We start from the raw sequence: 17,979 nt of genomic DNA, 5'->3' as shown, positions 1-17,979 counted from the left end.
ATATTCTAATTGAACGCATTGTTTTCAGAATAGAAAAAGAAGATAAAGAAAATATGAAAATGGAAGAATAACGCGTGCAACACCGTGCTTGATCGTTCATCGACACCAGGGTAAGAGATAAGAGACCGGCGTAACCGCGATGGTATACATATTCATGCGTCCTTCGACGATGGCGTCCCGACGTCGAGTGTGTCGCTCCGAGGGACAGCAACGAACCACGCTACCTCGGCGCCGCCGTCGTGTTCCTCGTCCACGTCTACGTCGCCTTTCTCCTTACCTTCAAGACATTTCCCGGCATCGACGTCCGTGTCAGTGAACCGACGCCGGCGAAAGGAGCACCGAACTTGTTGCACCGCGACCAGGAAGCTACGCGCAAGCCTCGTCTTCCGCTTAAATCGCCTCGACGAGCAATGTACAATGTCCATGATAATCGATGCAATCATCGCAAATGGGAAATCGAAGAACCTGTTAGCTATATTAGAACTTATTAGAAAATGTAATTTTATGGCAAGGGCAATGTAAAATCAAGGCTGAGCCTGGATAATAACTTGGAAATCTTAAAATTTCAATTGTTTTCGCTTGTACAATGTTTAAGAGCTGTACAATTCACGATATTTCATAACGTGCTGGAAACAAAAGGTGATTAAGGATAGAGATCTCTATGGCGAGCTTTGGAAAATCCAAGATTTTGCGTGCAGAAGATTAGGATTTCTCAGAAGAAACGTAGCTGTATCGTATTTTAAACATTTCACGCTGAAGCGTGACGCATTACCATAGCCGATGAAATCCGTTGGCGTATATTAAAAAATCGACCAATTATAATCTCATATGGAACATTTGAACCGTGTAACGCGAATCGATTTTTCTGTAACAGCCACGTCCAACCGACTGGAACTTTGATAATTGCACGAAATAACAGCTCGATACGGAATAATTAACTGTACAAGAGAAAAGAAGATTTCCAGATAGGATTGTTATAATGATAGGGCAATGGGACGTTTCAAAATTTAAAAACGCTCTAACTGAACATGCTCTACTTTCTACTTCATATCACCTTTTTCTTTTTAACAATCCTCGAAGTTTGCATTTCTCCGAGCAAGAAACACAGCCTTATCGTAGGGCCAGCAGGATGATTAGCCACATGAAGCTTAAGAATTGCAGAATGCGCGATATGAATACAAGATACAAGCTGTGGCCGTCGCGAAGGTCGAATAACAAGAGCGATAATATTAACGTTACACCCAGGGCCGGCCCTGATCCTAGGGCCCCCATAAGAATGCAAGAAGAGTAATGTTTACTTGAAATCGATGTAAATGTAAAATCTAAATTAGTTATACAAGCTTTAATGTTAATTTTATAAATTTTATTTGAGCTACTTTGTTTATGTCATATATGTGAAGGAGCTCGCCTCGGATCTTCGAAATCTCAGGGTAGGCCCTGGTTACACCGATGCTTCTTTTGCATAAAAATTGACATCTGCATTATTTAGTTAACTGTATGTAAAATTCATTGTAATCTCACAACGGTAAGCCAACATTTTTAACGCGTAAACTTCCGTCCATAAGTCACCGTATATCTGATTATTTTAGAATAAATCTGAATTACATAGTTGCAGATTTACGTCAGGGTAATGACTCCAAACATACTGTCAGAGAAAGAACACATAATAGGAAGACTTAGAAGTAATATTATATATTGAATTGCAGAGAATTTCGATGGTCATCTTTATAATATTTCCTTGGCAAGGGGAATAGTCAATACTTTGGCGGGGTTTGCGTGTCTGGCGTTGAAGGCGGCTGACCAGATTCGTTTCTCGACCACTTAAGTAATCGAGCGACGGCCAAGCGGCTCGTATATCACGGTAAGCGTGAATCAGCAGGATTCGGTGAATACCAAATCCCAGCTTTCCTTAACTATTGCAATTCCCTCCTTTTCTTTTTCTAATTGCTCTTTTCTTTACAGCTCTTCAGCTCCAGAAAGTCAACGTTACTGTCAGTAGAATACCACTATTATCCAAAGCCTGTTTTTCTAATAATTTACTGATTGACATTAGGGGTAATTAATCTATGATGTCTGATTTTAGAGTGGTTTGCAAGTACCGAATGTTCTTTCCCACGATGGAAAAAGGCAATATTTAGAAGTTACTGCTGTCGCGCTAGAAATCTACGTAAGAATCACCGATGGCCAACGAGGTCAACGAGTTTTGTGTCACGGAAATATTGGTACCTCCGTTAAAAAAGGAACAATTAGAAAAACAACGAGTTTCCCAGCAGAAGGATATGAAGAAAGGATTTTCAAGCAAGAGCGAAACAATTAGAAACGTTCCTCCTCCTTGGTATCGACTTTACCATAAAACTATAAGGGCCATTGGCCGAAAGTTAATTCCTGATCGATGCTTTTTTTCTTTCCTTTTCTTCACAGTTTCAGAGAGTCGTAAAGTGTCGTTCTCGATAAAGATAAGAGGCCTGAACGATATCCGACGTTTCCCTATAAATATCACGAAGGTGCGTGCTTGAAATTCTAAATTTAATCAGTGCCCTTTATTAGGCAAGCATAGACGTGTAAAAAAATAATAACCATTCGAAGAGTTTTTATTGTTTTTCAGAGGACTATTGAATTTCTACATTTTACACGTAAAGCTCTACGATAGTAGAAGTAAAACAGAGTGAAAAAAATTTTGATATACTATAACGTTTCTAACAGTTGTTTCAGAAACTTGGGGCCGGTAATTCTGAACGGCAGCAATACATTACACGCGGTCAGCACGACACACGTCCCGGAGTGGAACAATCATTACAGTGATATCGTCTTTGCACTGTGTTACCCTACTCCAAAGCTTTCACCCTCCTACAAGTTGAGTGGCCTCCACTTATCCTACTGCCATCGCTGTCTTCCTTGCTTTCTGTAATATACGCTTGTTGTGGTGCATTAATTGATGTCGTTGCTCATACGTTTCCATGTTTCGCAAAAGCATGTAAATTATTTGAAGTGATTAACGAAACACCAGCAATTATATTTATGATCATTATTCATACTTGCCCCACGAGTATATGTACATGTTACACAGGGTGATATCTTAAATTGAAATGATTATGAATGTACCTAGATTGAGTTGCTATCGCGTATATGATTGAAGACCTAGTTTTACTTCTATTTACATGCACAACTACAATTATCATCAAATATTACAAACTATCTATAAGGGTGTGGTTTATCAGGTGATGTTTATCAAAGAGTTTGTAGGTCAAACACGACAATACATAGAACCATTCACATTTGGCTTTAACAAGAGAGTAAGATAAGATGTGGCAAAGGCATATTTTTCAAGGTGCATCGAGGAAACATCTCGTACATCATAAGGATTATCAGGAACATTTCAACGATGTCCTCGAGTCTTAGATTTCCACCGGTTTCAGATTTAGAACGAACCACTTCCATGTCACTGAGCCATGAAGAAAATAATATTAAATTAAGCGTGAGCACGAACGTGTGGTAATGGCTCTTGATAACTTATTAAGCAATTCGTTAATTTACTGTGCTTCATCATACATAAAACATCCGACTGGAAAGGCATCGTACAAGACTCGAAAAATAGATGAAAAGCATAATAAGACTTTTGTATTTCATACAATACGTATACCAATTATTGCAAACAATTCTTTACATCATCTACGCGAAGGACACAGTGTTGGCTCCTTTTAGGTGGTGCATGTTTAGGGTTTCGTGTCGTGGACAAAACGTACCACAAAAGTTGTGCTGCCACCGATAAAGAGTGTCGATCTTATCCGAAATAACGTTAAAAATAGCGAGAAAAGGATTATACGAAATAAGATGGATAGGGAAAAAAATAAGAACCTTTCTTTCTTTTTTTCAAATTTCTGTACTGTCAATATCTATGCATACAATTCATTAATTGTTTTAATTCGTTATAAAAAGTTTCAGTACTAAGGAGAAACTGTCTTCTTCGCTTTTTTTGACACCTTACCAACTTTTTTCAGTTTCTTAAACGGTGTCTTCCCATTAATTTGCTTCTTCATCTTGCAAATAATTTTCTTCTTTTGCACTACAGACTCGAGCTGAATTTTTTTCTTTTTCACTAGAGACTTGGGCTGAACTTTCTTCTTTTTTACTATAGGCTCGGACTCAATTTTCTTCTTTTTTACTGCAGACTCGGGCTGAATTTTCTTCTTTTTTACTACAGGCTCGGGCTCAATTTTCTTCTTTTCCACTACAAAGTCGGGCTCAATTTCTTCCACTTCATTCGCAGATATTTCGTCCACGATGACAATTGAATCGGATGAAACATTGATAGGGCTCGAAATACCCCTCTCAAGTGGTATAAAATTATCTTCTATGGGAGTCTCCACGAAATTCATGCTCCTCCTTTTTCCACGTTTCTTTCGTTTCCTGGTTGCAGTTGGCTCTTTAACGTTAGATTCACCGTTTTCTGTTAATTGCTCGTTATTCGTGCTAAATTTCGATCTGTACGGTGGTAAAGGAACGCCGACGTTTCTCTCGAATACTGCGACGAAAAAGCCATTACAGAGATCTACTTCCAAGTTTGAATAAAGACACTTGCTTGAACATGCAAATTTCTCTGAGCTATAATGCAACCAATTTTCTTTGAACAAATCCTTGATGTTTACAAGCGCATACGCATCCTGCACGTCAGTTAAAATTTCATCTATCACTTCTTCGTTTTCTTCTTGATTGATGGAGCAAGTACTATAAACGACCCTTTTCACGTTGGGAAAATTCAAAAGTGCGTGTCGCAATAGAAATACTTGAAACGCTTGCAATCGCTTAAGACGCTGTTCGTTAAGCTTTTCGTCTCCATACATTGCCTGTCTATCCAACATACCTAAATATTTTAAATTATTAATTTTATATTATATGGTGAAACGGTTTTATAGATGTTAATATACAAAATATTTTACCCGATCCAGAACATGATGGATCAACCAAAATGTATTCCACGTCTGAATATTCGTTTGCATTGAGTGTTACTGCATCTTTTAAAATAGCATTGATGCAAGAAGCACCAGTCAGTTTTACTTGCTCGCATAAGGAAGCATATCTGTGTTCATTTAACTCAACCGCATAAATTTTCCTATAAGCATTTTACAAAGTTAAAAAATTGTGTATCGATAAAACATAAATATCACACAGTTTGGAACATACCCTAAATTATTCATTAATGCAGCCAAATGAGTGGATTTCATTCCAGGAGCTGCGCACATATCAAGAACCACTGATCCAGGTTTTGGATTCAACAACTTTGCTGGAAGGCAACTAGCCTACAAGAGTAAAATGGTGAATAAACAATTGAAATATAAATAACTTGTCTTTGAAAAGTAAGTACTACCTTATCTTGCAAAATAAGTTCGCCATTTAGATATCTAGAATTATCATGGAAAGTTGTGTCTACTGGAAAGACGAGTAATTCTGGAACATGAAAATCCTGAATGAAATGTGGTTTCTGTAAATTTTTTACGGCTTCTAGATGTTCTGTATAATTTGAACATGTTGGTAGGAGAGACCATCCTTCCTCTTCGAAATATGATATTCCCTTCTTTAATGGTAATAGCAAAGTGTTGATGCGAACGTATCTTGCTTTTCGTACTGAAAAAATTAAATGATTTTTTAGCAAACACATAAAGGTACAAGGCTTTGTAAAGTAAAACTCGTGCTTTCTGGCTGAACCTTTTATTGATAGATACATACTGATTTATTATCGAATACTGGCAATATCATATCGTTATATTAATAATAAAAAATATACAAAATATATAAATTATATTCCACTATACATTTGTTACAAGTATCTATATATCATTAATATATATTAAATGCTAATATGTCTGTAATATAAATACAGTTACATAACTTTTTTCATTATATAAAAAATTACTTGTTTTTGTTTAATCTGTTTTTTTATTGAGATCATCTTTAGAAGGCTGATCCACAGTTGTTTCAACCTCATCAGTATTATCAGGCTCATGAAGTGCCTGATAAACATAACAGGCAATTATCATGTTTACTGTAATCACTGCAGCAAACACCGAAATGCAGTTTGTTGCAAATCTATTTACTTGAAATTCAACTTTCATAACATGTTGAACCCCAAAAAATGTGGCAAATGGTAATGTAAACATAGCAAGGCTATACAAAAACAGTTTTACTAAAACTGTTGTCAAACTCATAGTTTCTATCTTTTTATTCTGATTAGGATTATTTTTACGATGTAATTTTTGATTTTTATGTATACAACATAAAAATCTTTTGAATCTAGGGTGGCGGCTAGTAAGTATCCGGTTGTTGCGGATGATTAAAACCATCAATCCAGATGAACAATTCCTTTACAAAGAAATTGATCTAATATATTTGAAATTTGCAGTGGAACCTGGCTATTTATATTTTTACACAGGGATGGCCCATTTCTGTAAAAACAATATACATTTATTGATTACTAAATAAAATATTGTACCTTTTTTAATTGATGTTTCAGGCACTTGAACATTGTTAATAGCGCTCAATTCATCCTTCAACAGGTTCTCATAGGAACGTATAGTCTGAACAGGCCTGCATTCTGCTTTCAGAACTTTTTTACCCCAAAGTAATTCTGTTATAAGAATTCTTGCTAACCATGGATCCAAACGCGGCTCGTTCATCAACAGATGAGTTTTATTTAAAAGTTGATTTAATTGTTCTTTCTTTTGCAATGCATTCAAACACAACGAATATATTGCCGATACATTCTACATAATTAGATAAAAATCAATAAAATGTTGTTATTACTGTTATAAACAAATATTATACATGTAAAATAAATTATGAAACTTTTAAAAATCACGTGATTATAACTACCGGGGAAAGTTATCAAAAGGATTTACTCCTTTTACAATTTCAAATTTCAATATATTAACTGCATTTATTCTATCGTTCAATTATTTTGTTTCATTTTTAATTACATGTATTAACTTACAGGATGTCTCTGTGAATAAGTCAATGATTTAAGACTGGCATGCGTCTCATGGACTTCTTGGAGAATTTTAGCCGCTGCTTTGTAAAGTCGTGGGACTTTAACAGAATGTACAAATCCGCGAGTCATCTTATCGCATCAGAAGGGAATGATGTACGATATTTAATTTTATTTCGAACACTTACTCGTGAATTAATTGTCGAATTTACAGGAAAACGTATCTTGTGTGAAATGATAGTCACATGTCCGCCATTATAGTATAATACATATATACCGCAGTTCACCAGAGTCCATAACTACGAAAAGACCAATTTTCGTTCTTCGCGCATCTCTAGTACGCATCTTCGCCCTGATTGGCGATACTCCCAAACGAAGTGGAAAGCGATTAGCAGAGAGCTCGCTGCGTTCCCCCACCATCTTCCAACCTGCGCGTCGCAGTTATGGACTCTGGTGAACTGCGGTATAGAATATAGGAGATGCGTATAAACCTATGAAATACAGATTTTTGCAATTTTTGAGTCAATCAAATTTTCAAAATGTGTATATAATATGCTAAATTAATACAAATTGTTACTGAAAACTGTATTTAACATAATACATTTAAAAATAAGCCTTCAAACATTGAACGTCACGTGTTTGTTACCACTTCCAATCAGTTCACGTTGGTTCACATGTGAACTTATTTTAATACACTTCGATCTAATAGCCAATTTGTTAGATATTTTGTAGTCACGAAATGTTATTCACTGTTTTATACACGATTAAATCCAGATTTGGCTAAAAATATGATACCACAGGAGTTATAACTGTTATCGGTGAGAACATAAGTTTAGATATTAAATAAAATTTTATAGTGCTACAGGTTAGATTTCGGCGAGCGATGAAATGTATATTTTTAATTTTTTGCTAGTAATAGCAGAAAAAATAGTCTTTTTGGAATAGCAGATTTTGAGTAATGAACGAATAATATTTATTGTTCAATTAATATGCAACATAATATACGTCGTGATTTTTGGAACAAAATACAGAGGCGTAAAAAGTTCTGTTGCAATCACATTGTACAAAATGTACACATCAAATTGTCAGAATTTATAAATATCATTATTGATATAAGTGACATAACTTAAGCAACTGATTCCATATGAAAGTACATTACTTTGATACATGATTGATTTATAATGCAGACACAGATCTATTAAAATCTTAATGTAATAAATAATTTGTCCCTTTATTTTGTAAAATACATCAATGAAACATAATTAGAATAATTTTTTAAGACATCAGATATGACAAAGAATTATTTACAATTGTGTCATCAATAAATTGTTTTAGAAAATTTGGAGTAAAGGAGGCATTCAAAGTTACATCGCATTTATATTACAACAAAGGACACTTCAATGACTAAAGACAAGAAGGTTTTACTGCCTTGTTATAAATATTGCATAATGCTTATTGTATGTGATAGGTTTCACATAATTGAACATGTACCCATATACTAAAATATAAAAGTTTATCTTGTATAACTTATAGGTTTCAAAAGCATATTTTGAAATCTATAGTACTTTAATGGCTTATTGTTCTATGTATATGCTAAATTGTTGTCAAATATTTATTTGTGCTATATCAGTTATAATTTTGTTCCTCTTTTTATGTTTAATTTTTATCGTTGTATCTACAAAAGAATTAAAATATCATAATGTTACTTAATGTTTGTGTAAATAAAAAATGTGTATTTTGAACCTTGTAGATAGAAATCGTTATTAGAAGATATTTAATTCTTGCTTTTTTATGATTTCAGTTGGTCCTGCATGCTGTGCACTGCATCAACGTCCTGTCAAAAACATTGCACTGTATTTTTTCTTACTTTGCCAAACACTTCATTTGTATAATAAACATATAAGGAAATAATGGCTGCCTACATCAATCGTACAATGTCCATGATTGGAGGAGACAGCCACTTAAGATCAACAGATATAAGAACTGATAATTCTCCTCTTCAGATCTTTGTTAAAGCCAAGAAAAAGATCAACGATATATTTGTGGAAATAGAAGACTATGTACAGGACACTGTGGGATTCATAAAATGTAAGTAATTCTTATCAGCCACAGAATACAATTTATGTTGTCAATCATCCTAATTTGTACTTTGCAGCATTGAAAACAGAGCATCAGATCGTTACCACTGATGAAGCACAAACAATTGAGAGTTATGTTAAAAAAGTTCATGCAATTAGAGATGTTCTCATGAGAGATCACATGAAAGTAGCATTTTTTGGAAGGTATACGATTATAATTAATATTGAACAATAATTAACATCTAAACTAAATATCGTGTGACTGTTACAGAACTAGCAATGGGAAAAGTACAGTCATTAATGCAATGTTACGTGACAAGATTTTACCAAGTGGTATAGGACACACAACAAATTGTTTCTTACAAGTAGAAGGTTCAGACAATGGTGAAGCTTATCTTATTACGGAAGGATCTACCGAAAAGCAACCTGTTCAATCGGTTGGTCAGTTAGGTCATGCTCTCTGTAAAGAAAAGTTGTGCGAGAGTCATTTGGTGAGAATATTTTGGCCAAAGGAAAAATGTTTACTATTACGAGATGATGTGGTATTTGTTGATAGTCCTGGAGTAGATGTAACACCTAATTTAGATGAATGGATTGATAAACACTGCTTGGATGCAGATGTTTTTGTTCTGGTAGCCAATGCTGAATCTACTTTAATGGTTACTGTGAGTGTTACTAATTATTTTTTGTATATCTATACCAATTAACTACAAACAATATTAAACTTACAGGAAAAAAACTTTTTCCACAAAGTGTCTACAAAATTATCTAAACCAAATATTTTTATTCTTAATAATCGATGGGATGCATCTGCTTCCGAACCAGAGTTCTTTGAACAGGTATGTATTACATAAAGTTGCGTGTGTTGTATAGGTAATATTGTAATATACTTGAAGTAGTTGGAAATTATTGTTAAAAATACTTTCTCGAGAATGAAATAAATTTCAATTTTTTATATTTTTTATTAAAGCTGGTACTACATATTAAGATTATTGTCTTGAAATCTGTTTTCATATAAACAATTTCATTCATTGTGTATTAATATATTTCAAAACTATACTTGTAAAAATGAATTTATTGATAATTAGCTGTATGCAGTGGCAGCTTTACTTAAATAATTCATGTAATACCCCATTTATCCCATAGCTGGTCAAAGAACAAAAAGAAGTAAGTTATTTTAGAAATTTTATTACTTGTAGTGTAACTTAAACGTGTATCAACTACAGTCTTTGCAAATTAAATTAATGGTACACTATGCAATACAATCAGCGTGCACAGATCTTTGGCATGGGAAATATTAATGAAAGAATAAATTTAATAGAATTTTTATAATGCAACAGGTCGAATTACTTTTGTGCTTAAAATATATCAAGAATATTTAAATATGTGCTTCCTGCTTTTTAAATTATCTCTTACAAGTTACTATGAAATTCGTATTTATTATACTCTATGTTTGTGTAGGTAAGGGCGCAACATCAAGATAGGGCCGTCGACTTTTTATCAAGAGAATTAAAAGTTTATACTCCTAAGGATGCTGAAGAACGAGTGTTCTTCATTTCAGCAAAAGAAACTCTACAAGCTCGTATACAAGAACAACGGGGACAGCCTGCTCACAGTAAGCAAACCAAATTTTTCATAAGATAACAAATAATATACTTAATTGAAACTTTATTATAGATGGTGCGTTAGCAGAAGGATTCCAAAATCGCTATTTCGAATTCCAAGATTTCGAACGAAAATTTGAAGAATGTATCTCCAAGTCTGCTGTAAAAACGAAGTTTGAACAGCATTCTCAACGTGGAAAACATATCGCCACGTAAATAGTCTATCATTTATTCATTTTTCGTTTAAATACAGTGTACAAAAACGTGTTCTTTCTTTTTCCTTTTAAGGGAAATTCGACAAACGTTAGACGAAATACTAGAAAGAACGCAAAAGATGAAAAACGAACAATTACACGTTAAAAAAGACGTTCATGACAAATTAAATTTCACCGAACAACAGTTAATGTTGCTAACCCAAGAAATGAAAGACAAAATTCATCATATGGTAGAGGATGTGGAACAGAGAGTATCGAAAGCTTTGAGCGAAGAAATTCGTAGATTAGCTGTACTTGTTGACGAATTTAGTGTTCCTTTTCATACTGATCCATTAGTTCTAAATGTATATAAACGGGAACTCCATACCCATGTGGAAAATGGTTTAGGTATTGCTTACATTTATTCTGCATTCTTCTTACTTGATAGAAATTCTAACTTTATAATTATACAGGTTCTAACTTAAGAGCAAGGCTCAGTACAGCATTGGCTTTAAATATAGAAAATTCACAAAGGGAAATGACGGAACGAATGGCAAACTTACTGCCAGAAAATAAGAGGCAAATGTCATTGAACATTTTACCAAGAAGAGAGCCATTCGAAATCTTGTACAGATTAAATTGTGACAATTTGTGTGCTGATTTTCATGAGGATTTAGAATTCCGATTCTCTTGGGGAATTATAGCTATAATTAATAGGTTTGCGGGAAAGCAAGGGAAAAGATTAGCTATTGCTAATTATCCACAGGATGTAAGTTAATTAATGAAATATTTTTGTATTGATAATATTACGAGCTGTCTATGTTCATAGGTACCACCACCTCTTATGAGTCCTGCAGAAAGTGTCGATTCTATAAAATTGATGTCAAGTGCCCCAGCTTTTTCACAAAGATCAGATGACTGGTCATTGGCTACTAAAATTGCAGTAGCATCCATCACATCTCAGGGTACTATGGGAGGACTTATAGTTGCTGGTTTTGTAGGTGTCTGTTGTATAAAATACATAGTTGCAAGTATTGAATCATTTGGTTTTATTCTATTGAAATTTTGTTAGATGTTGAAAACAATTGGTTGGAGGCTTATAGCTGTAACTGGTGCTATATACGGTGCTTTGTATCTTTACGAACGATTAACATGGACTAATAAAGCAAAAGAGCGCGAATTTAAGCGTCAATATGTGTCCCACGCTACAAAGAAATTAAAACTAATTGTAGATCTGACATCTGCAAATTGTAGCCATCAAGTACAACAGTAAGTTTCAAAGGTTTCATTGAATATTCATTTTCATATAATGTTATTATTTTTATATAATTACAGGGAGCTGTCTAGCACATTTGCACGTCTGTGTCATTTAATAGACGAAACGACAACTGAAATGGATTCTGAACTGAAAAACATTGCGAGTACAATTCGAATACTTGAAGAAGCAACCAGTAGCGCTAAGGTTTTACGAAATAAGGCTAATTATTTAACTAATGAGCTCGATTTATTTGATGCAGCATACTTAAAGTCGTTGAATTAAGCATAGAATTACATTATTTTAGGAAAATAATGCAGGTTATTAAAAATCGATGTTAAACAACATCGCTTCCCGTTTCGGAAAATATATCTACCCATGCTGTGATATCTAAAGTAACAGCTAATAATGAAATGTTGATCGCATGCTAGGTGTATTTTCCCAAACAACCATTTGTGCAGACAGAGGGAATGTTTTTACAAAAGAAAACCTTATCTAGTCTTATATGCAGGCAACCTTGTATCCTCTGAATGTGTTATTCTAAATTTTTAACGAATTTCTCATAATTTAAGTCGATGATTTCTTTTGTACAAAAAAGAAATTATCAAAGAGATCTTTAATCGAAATGAATTTTTGAATTTATTTTTTGTTTTTAATAATCTATTCTGAAATGAATCATGCTAAACGATTTTTTTTGCAAATATAATACCAGTGTTTTAATATAAATGTTACGAAATAATATTGCAGAGGTAAATGAATTTTATTTATATAGTAAACAATATAATGCAATTATTAGATTTATTAGATTATATTTATAAAAGAGCTTATGTTGTATGAATAAAAGGTTGTTCGTTGAATAAGAATTACATTTGTATTCTTTGATTATTATGTGAAGTAAATTGAAAGGAAGAATGAGTATACGACGATACACTTATACCGCAGTTCACCAGAGTCCATAACTGCGATGCGCAGGTTGGAAGATGGTGGGGGAACGCAGCGAGCTCTCTGCTAATCGCTTTCCACTTCGTTTGGGAGTATCGCCAATCAGGGCGAAGATGCGTACTAGAGATGCGCGAAGAACGAAAATTGGTCTTTTCGTAGTTATGGACTCTGGTGAACTGCGGTATATATATATATATATATTTAAATATGTGCCATACGTAACTACATAACCTCTTTGTTAAACATGTGTTATACGTATAAGAAATGGCTGGAATATGTAATTACATACAAGTAAAACATTGTAATAAAGCAGTGAGGTTGTTTAGCACAGTAAGCACTTTATTTATTATATTAATGTAATTATTGTCTGTTCCATGTACATTTATAATTTTCATTATAATCAGAAAGTATCTTCTAACCTAAAAGCTCCTACGCAAGCTGACCTAATTGGACCGCCTGACCCAGTTTCGAATTTAAGACCCATAATATTTGCAAGATCTAAAAATGAAAGTAACTTAGAGAAGAAATACAGGGAAGCCAGAGAAGATACGCAGCTTTGGAATGAACATTTCTGGAAAAAGCATAATACGAGTTTTATACAGGTATTATAATTTATATATTACTGTTATCAAAAATGGTTTAAACATTACAAAGTTGAATGTATTGTAGGAAAGGAAACAATTTCAAAAAGACCTGAAGGCACAAGGAAAAGAGTCAATTACTGCAGATGACATGTCAGTATTTTATAAAGAATTTTTAGACAAAAATTGGCAAACTCATTTAAACTATAATATTGCATGGTATAAAAGGAACCTTAAATTATTATTTCTTGAAATAAGGGTACGACTTACTAAATTAAAATTTAAGTAATATATATAGAAGTGTTCAATAAATATATGGTTTAATTACATTATTCGCAAAGAAAATATTATTGGTAAATTGTATGTATTTACAATGTAAATGCATATTTGTTGATGTAGATTCATCAACTTTGAAATTTATGAACACACTTTATAACACACATTAGGAATAAACATTATAACTTAATTTTATGATGTACAGATTACGTAATATAACCATTAACATTTTTAAGAGATCTTCCATTATATTGACATATTTGATTTTTTAAACATCCTATTTCTTGTTCTTTTTTGTTAACAATAGATACCATGTATCTATACTGCTGCCTTTCATAAACAAGTTTTGTCTGATATTGTTTAATAGACTGATGTAATTTTTGATATGCAAGTTTTGCAACTGTTAATGCCCTCTGTTTTTCTTTCTTCAAGTAATCTATTTCGTCTATAAATTTTCTACATTGTTCACATTGTGATAGATACGCATTATTTAATTCGGTATCGGTTTTATCCAGCGTTAATTGCAACGATTTGTTTCTCTGTTTTTCTTTATGCAATTCATCTTTGAGTTGATCAAATTCACAAGCAACTTGCTGTGCCATTTCTTCACTGTCATGCAATAACTAATAATAAAAACTCATTAATTAGATGGTTCAATTCAGGCTTACTACATACAATACCTTTTTTTGTTTTGATATGGTTTTGTTTTGTTCTTCAACGATCTTTTCTTTTATTCTTAATTCAGAAGAATGATTTTCTGTAAGAGTTTCTAGTTCTTGTTTAAGGCAATCACAAGCTTTTCTCTCTTCGCACAAACCGTACTTCAGATCCTCTATTTTTTCTTCCAATTCTTTACAAACGCAATTACTTGATTCCAACATCTGTTTTACTTCTAACAGCGCACTGTTCTGTGGATAAATTATGAAGAAATACGAGGCTGTAATTAAGTTCCTTTCATTTATTGCTTACCTTTTCAAGTAGTTCTTTATCCCTCTCTTGCAATGTATGTTGTTGATTATTACATATACCTGTTACTTCACATATCCTTCTCTTCTGTATCTTAATTACATTTGTAAGTTCCATAATCATGTCCATGAATTCTGTTCTTTCTGTATTCACAGCATCTTCTTTCTCTTTTGCTGCTTGTTTCATTCGATTTACTTCCCTCTCAACCTCTTCACACCTTATATGAAGTGATCCTTCAATTATACTTCAAAGAAATAAGGGTATATATATATATATATATATTTATTGAAAGACTAAACGAAATTACCGTCTAGTTTCTTCCTCTGAGTAAGATTGTAACTTGTTCTTTAAATGATCACGTTCTTGGGACAAGGCGGTATTTGCATGCGCAACTTCAATTATCTGTTGCTGAAGTGGCATTTATTCTCATATTAATGAACATAATTTTTATCTTGTGTGCAGCATCGAGCACAGTAGACTTCCCGAGGAGGGCTACTATGCTCAGTGCTGTACATACTTGTAATCTCGAGATTTCATTCAGTAACTGTTCTTCTGTATTTCTAACTAAATCTGTCTCAGCTTTTGATTCTTTGACTGCAACTTCAATTTCTTGGTCTGTTGTTTCTACTGCATTTCTTAAACAAGCTGCCCTTTGTTCTTCTTTCAAGCATTTCAAGTTACAGGTCAAAGATTTTAATTTTTTCTCTAATTGTACGGTACGTCTTCTTTCATCTAAGAGCTCCTATGAATTACAAATTATATGAGTTTCAATAGAGTCTACAAACAGGAATTTCTGTTTAGTAAAACCTTTTGAATTCTTTCAAAAGAATTTATGTCTCTGTAAATATCTTCAGGATTGTAATAGAATTCCTTTAATCCATTATTTTCTTCGATAAAATTTCTATCCACTTCAGTTTGAGCTGTTTCTTTACTTGGTGCCTCAAGTTGCATAATACTTCCATTTGAATTATTTGTACTTGCTTCAGTATGCGAATTATCTTTGGTAGGAATGGTTTGTTCATTTTTCTCTTCATATGTATCAACTACTTTATCGGTAACAGATGTTTTAAACGATTGTGAGTTTAAACTTATTTGATTAGATTTATGTGATTTCTCTGGCACTTGTACATGGTCCTGACTAATTGTATTATTTTTAGTATTAACAGTTGAACCTTTGGATACTTGTATATCATCTTTTAAATCTGTTTGAACTGTTAAAAAAATGATGTATTAATAAGATAATATTTGTTACACAAAATAGTGTCAGTATACCTTCAGCTAATTTAATATCTCTACAGAGAAGTAATTTTCTACGTGTTTTACATGATCTTGAATTGCATGGTATCTTCCTTTTACTGTCATTATATGAAATGCACTTATCATTAAATTTATTGCATTGTTCTTTAAAAGATAAAATGTGATGGGCACAATGGTACAGTTTACCAAAGTTATGTATACTGCACTGCACAAAGTGTATAATTTTTTAATATATTATTTTCTTAAATGAACATACAACATGTTATGTGTACCTTTTTACATGATGGAATAGAGCATATGTTACATTCTTCTTCCATGTTTTGTAATTTAGAAATAATCATAAGTTGTTGATTTAAGTTATCTAAACGTGTTGAAATATTGCACATTACAAATTTTACTTAACACTCTTAAAATATTAGGCATAATATAAATTTATATCTTGTGGTGGATTCTAAAATATTGACATCCAATAAGTGATGTACTGAATATATACGCTTACATATATATGTATGAAATTCTGCACAGATTACCTTCTTTTTTTTAAATTTGTGTAACCTTTTAATTTACTATGAATTTACTTCCACAAAATTTATTTTATACATAATACAGAATAATGTTTGGAAACATTCGTTTATTGATGCAAAAAGTAGATATTTTTAAATAATATTTCTTGTGCAATGACTCGTCATTATCTAACGATATTTAAACGACGAAGATCACATTATATATCTTGGAATATTTTATTCCTCTGGGGATTTGGATTATGGATAGCTCTGTGTACAAGTAATTTGTATCACTCTGATATTTTGGCACAAGAAGGTAAATCTGATACGTACTTTCATACAATATATTAAGTAAGAAACAATTTTCTTTTAGCTGTATTATTTTATCAGCAAAATTTAAATCTTGGAATTGCATGTAACATTTCAACAAACACAGAAACTATGGAAGATATGTTATACATTATGGCATCAGATTATACTTTGAACAACACAACACTAATCTTAAGGGCCATGCTTAAACATATTCATATTTTTGCATTCATATGCTTTGTGGTACTTTCTATATTCATGCAAGAACGTATAAGGAAAAAGATAGAAGTATGGAATAATATGTAAGTAAGAATTTTCTTGTGCAAAAGCTTAAAAATAATCATATTTCAATTTAAATTTTCACAGAAAATGTAACTCTTCTTCAATTATCTCATATTTGAATTCTTTTGTGAGAGAACATAAAGAAAATAATATTTTTAATGATGAAACAAATGGTAATGATCACCTTGTGTTGCAATGTGAACTTTCTCTAAATTCTAAAATTGATGTGGAGCAGAATATGTTATCCTATGATCAAACAAAAGATGATTATGTTTGGGTAGAGGAAAAAAATAACAATATACTGAACATAAATATAACTATTGTACAAAACAAAATTGTTTTTAATGGTTATACATTGTTGCTCTTTAACAATTATGAATTGTACCAATATTTTAATAATCAACAATTGAAGAGTACTTATAGCTCCTTAACAAGGTATTTAACAGTTCAGAACTCAAAATATATAGAATGTGATGTAAAATCATCAAATGAAAAAATCAATTATCTTCCATTAAAAAAATGTGTACAAAAGGGTGTCATTAGTTCATCACCAGAATTTAAAAAATTTCTGGAAAATTTAACGAGATCTCAATTTTTTCATCCATTTATGTTAGAGGTGTCTACAAGTTATATTGTTTGTATAAAATCAATTTATAAGTGATCATTTTAAATAAAATATTCTGTTTTATTTGGACATTATTATTTAAAACTTTTATTATTTGAATACGGTATGAAATTCGAAACCTGATTTTA

At 32.5% G+C, this 17,979-nt stretch overlaps 4 protein-coding genes across 5 annotated transcripts; 2 read left to right on the top strand and 2 right to left on the bottom strand.

Annotated features, from left to right (window-relative positions):
* Nucleotides 1-3,860: 3,860 nt before the first annotated feature.
* Nsun5 (Nop2/Sun-like domain containing protein 5) lies at nt 3,861-7,384 on the bottom strand. Of its 2 annotated transcripts, XM_034320234.2 has the most exons (7): nt 7,168-7,384; nt 6,986-7,080; nt 6,488-6,758; nt 5,366-5,622; nt 5,182-5,297; nt 4,938-5,110; nt 3,861-4,861 (listed from the first exon to the last, which is right to left on the bottom strand). In XM_034320234.2, exons 3-7 carry the CDS (start codon nt 6,669-6,671, stop codon nt 3,945-3,947), a joined length of 1,647 nt encoding a protein of 548 aa, XP_034176125.2. In that variant the 5' UTR covers nt 6,672-6,758; nt 6,986-7,080; nt 7,168-7,384; the 3' UTR covers nt 3,861-3,944. The 2 variants fall into 2 exon arrangements, with proteins under 2 accessions (XP_034176125.2, XP_034176124.2); XM_034320233.2 differs by having other exon boundaries at nt 3,862-4,861; nt 6,986-7,384.
* A 155-nt stretch (nt 7,385-7,539) lies between these two features.
* Marf (Mitochondrial assembly regulatory factor) lies at nt 7,540-12,729 on the top strand. The gene is made up of 12 exons (XM_034320218.2): nt 7,540-7,797; nt 8,781-9,067; nt 9,135-9,261; nt 9,329-9,722; nt 9,789-9,896; nt 10,519-10,672; nt 10,735-10,873; nt 10,950-11,263; nt 11,329-11,624; nt 11,685-11,852; nt 11,928-12,124; nt 12,191-12,729. Exons 2-12 carry the CDS (start codon nt 8,890-8,892, stop codon nt 12,393-12,395), a joined length of 2,280 nt encoding a protein of 759 aa, XP_034176109.1. The 5' UTR covers nt 7,540-7,797; nt 8,781-8,889; the 3' UTR covers nt 12,396-12,729.
* A 298-nt stretch (nt 12,730-13,027) lies between these two features.
* Nucleotides 13,028-17,914, top strand: Coa8 (Cytochrome c oxidase assembly factor 8). Its single transcript, XM_034320249.2, has 3 exons — nt 13,028-13,382; nt 13,457-13,654; nt 13,722-17,914. The coding sequence occupies exons 1-3, from the start codon at nt 13,317-13,319 to the stop codon at nt 13,920-13,922; spliced, it is 465 nt and encodes a 154-aa protein (XP_034176140.1). The 5' UTR covers nt 13,028-13,316; the 3' UTR covers nt 13,923-17,914.
* LOC117601961 (uncharacterized) lies at nt 14,116-16,545 on the bottom strand. The gene is made up of 8 exons (XM_034319335.2): nt 16,405-16,545; nt 16,148-16,337; nt 15,683-16,086; nt 15,393-15,617; nt 15,183-15,283; nt 14,879-15,092; nt 14,590-14,817; nt 14,116-14,532 (listed from the first exon to the last, which is right to left on the bottom strand). The coding sequence occupies exons 1-8, from the start codon at nt 16,516-16,518 to the stop codon at nt 14,116-14,118; spliced, it is 1,893 nt and encodes a 630-aa protein (XP_034175226.2). The 5' UTR covers nt 16,519-16,545.
* Nucleotides 17,915-17,979: the final 65 nt, after the last annotated feature.

The sequence above is a fragment of the Osmia lignaria genome, chromosome 13 (assembly GCF_051020975.1).
Source record: "Osmia lignaria lignaria isolate PbOS001 chromosome 13, iyOsmLign1, whole genome shotgun sequence".
In the NCBI taxonomy this organism is placed as follows: Eukaryota; Metazoa; Arthropoda; class Insecta; order Hymenoptera; family Megachilidae; genus Osmia; species Osmia lignaria.
Note: the sequence above shows the minus strand (reverse complement) of the source record. Positions and strands in the feature narration are given on the sequence as shown.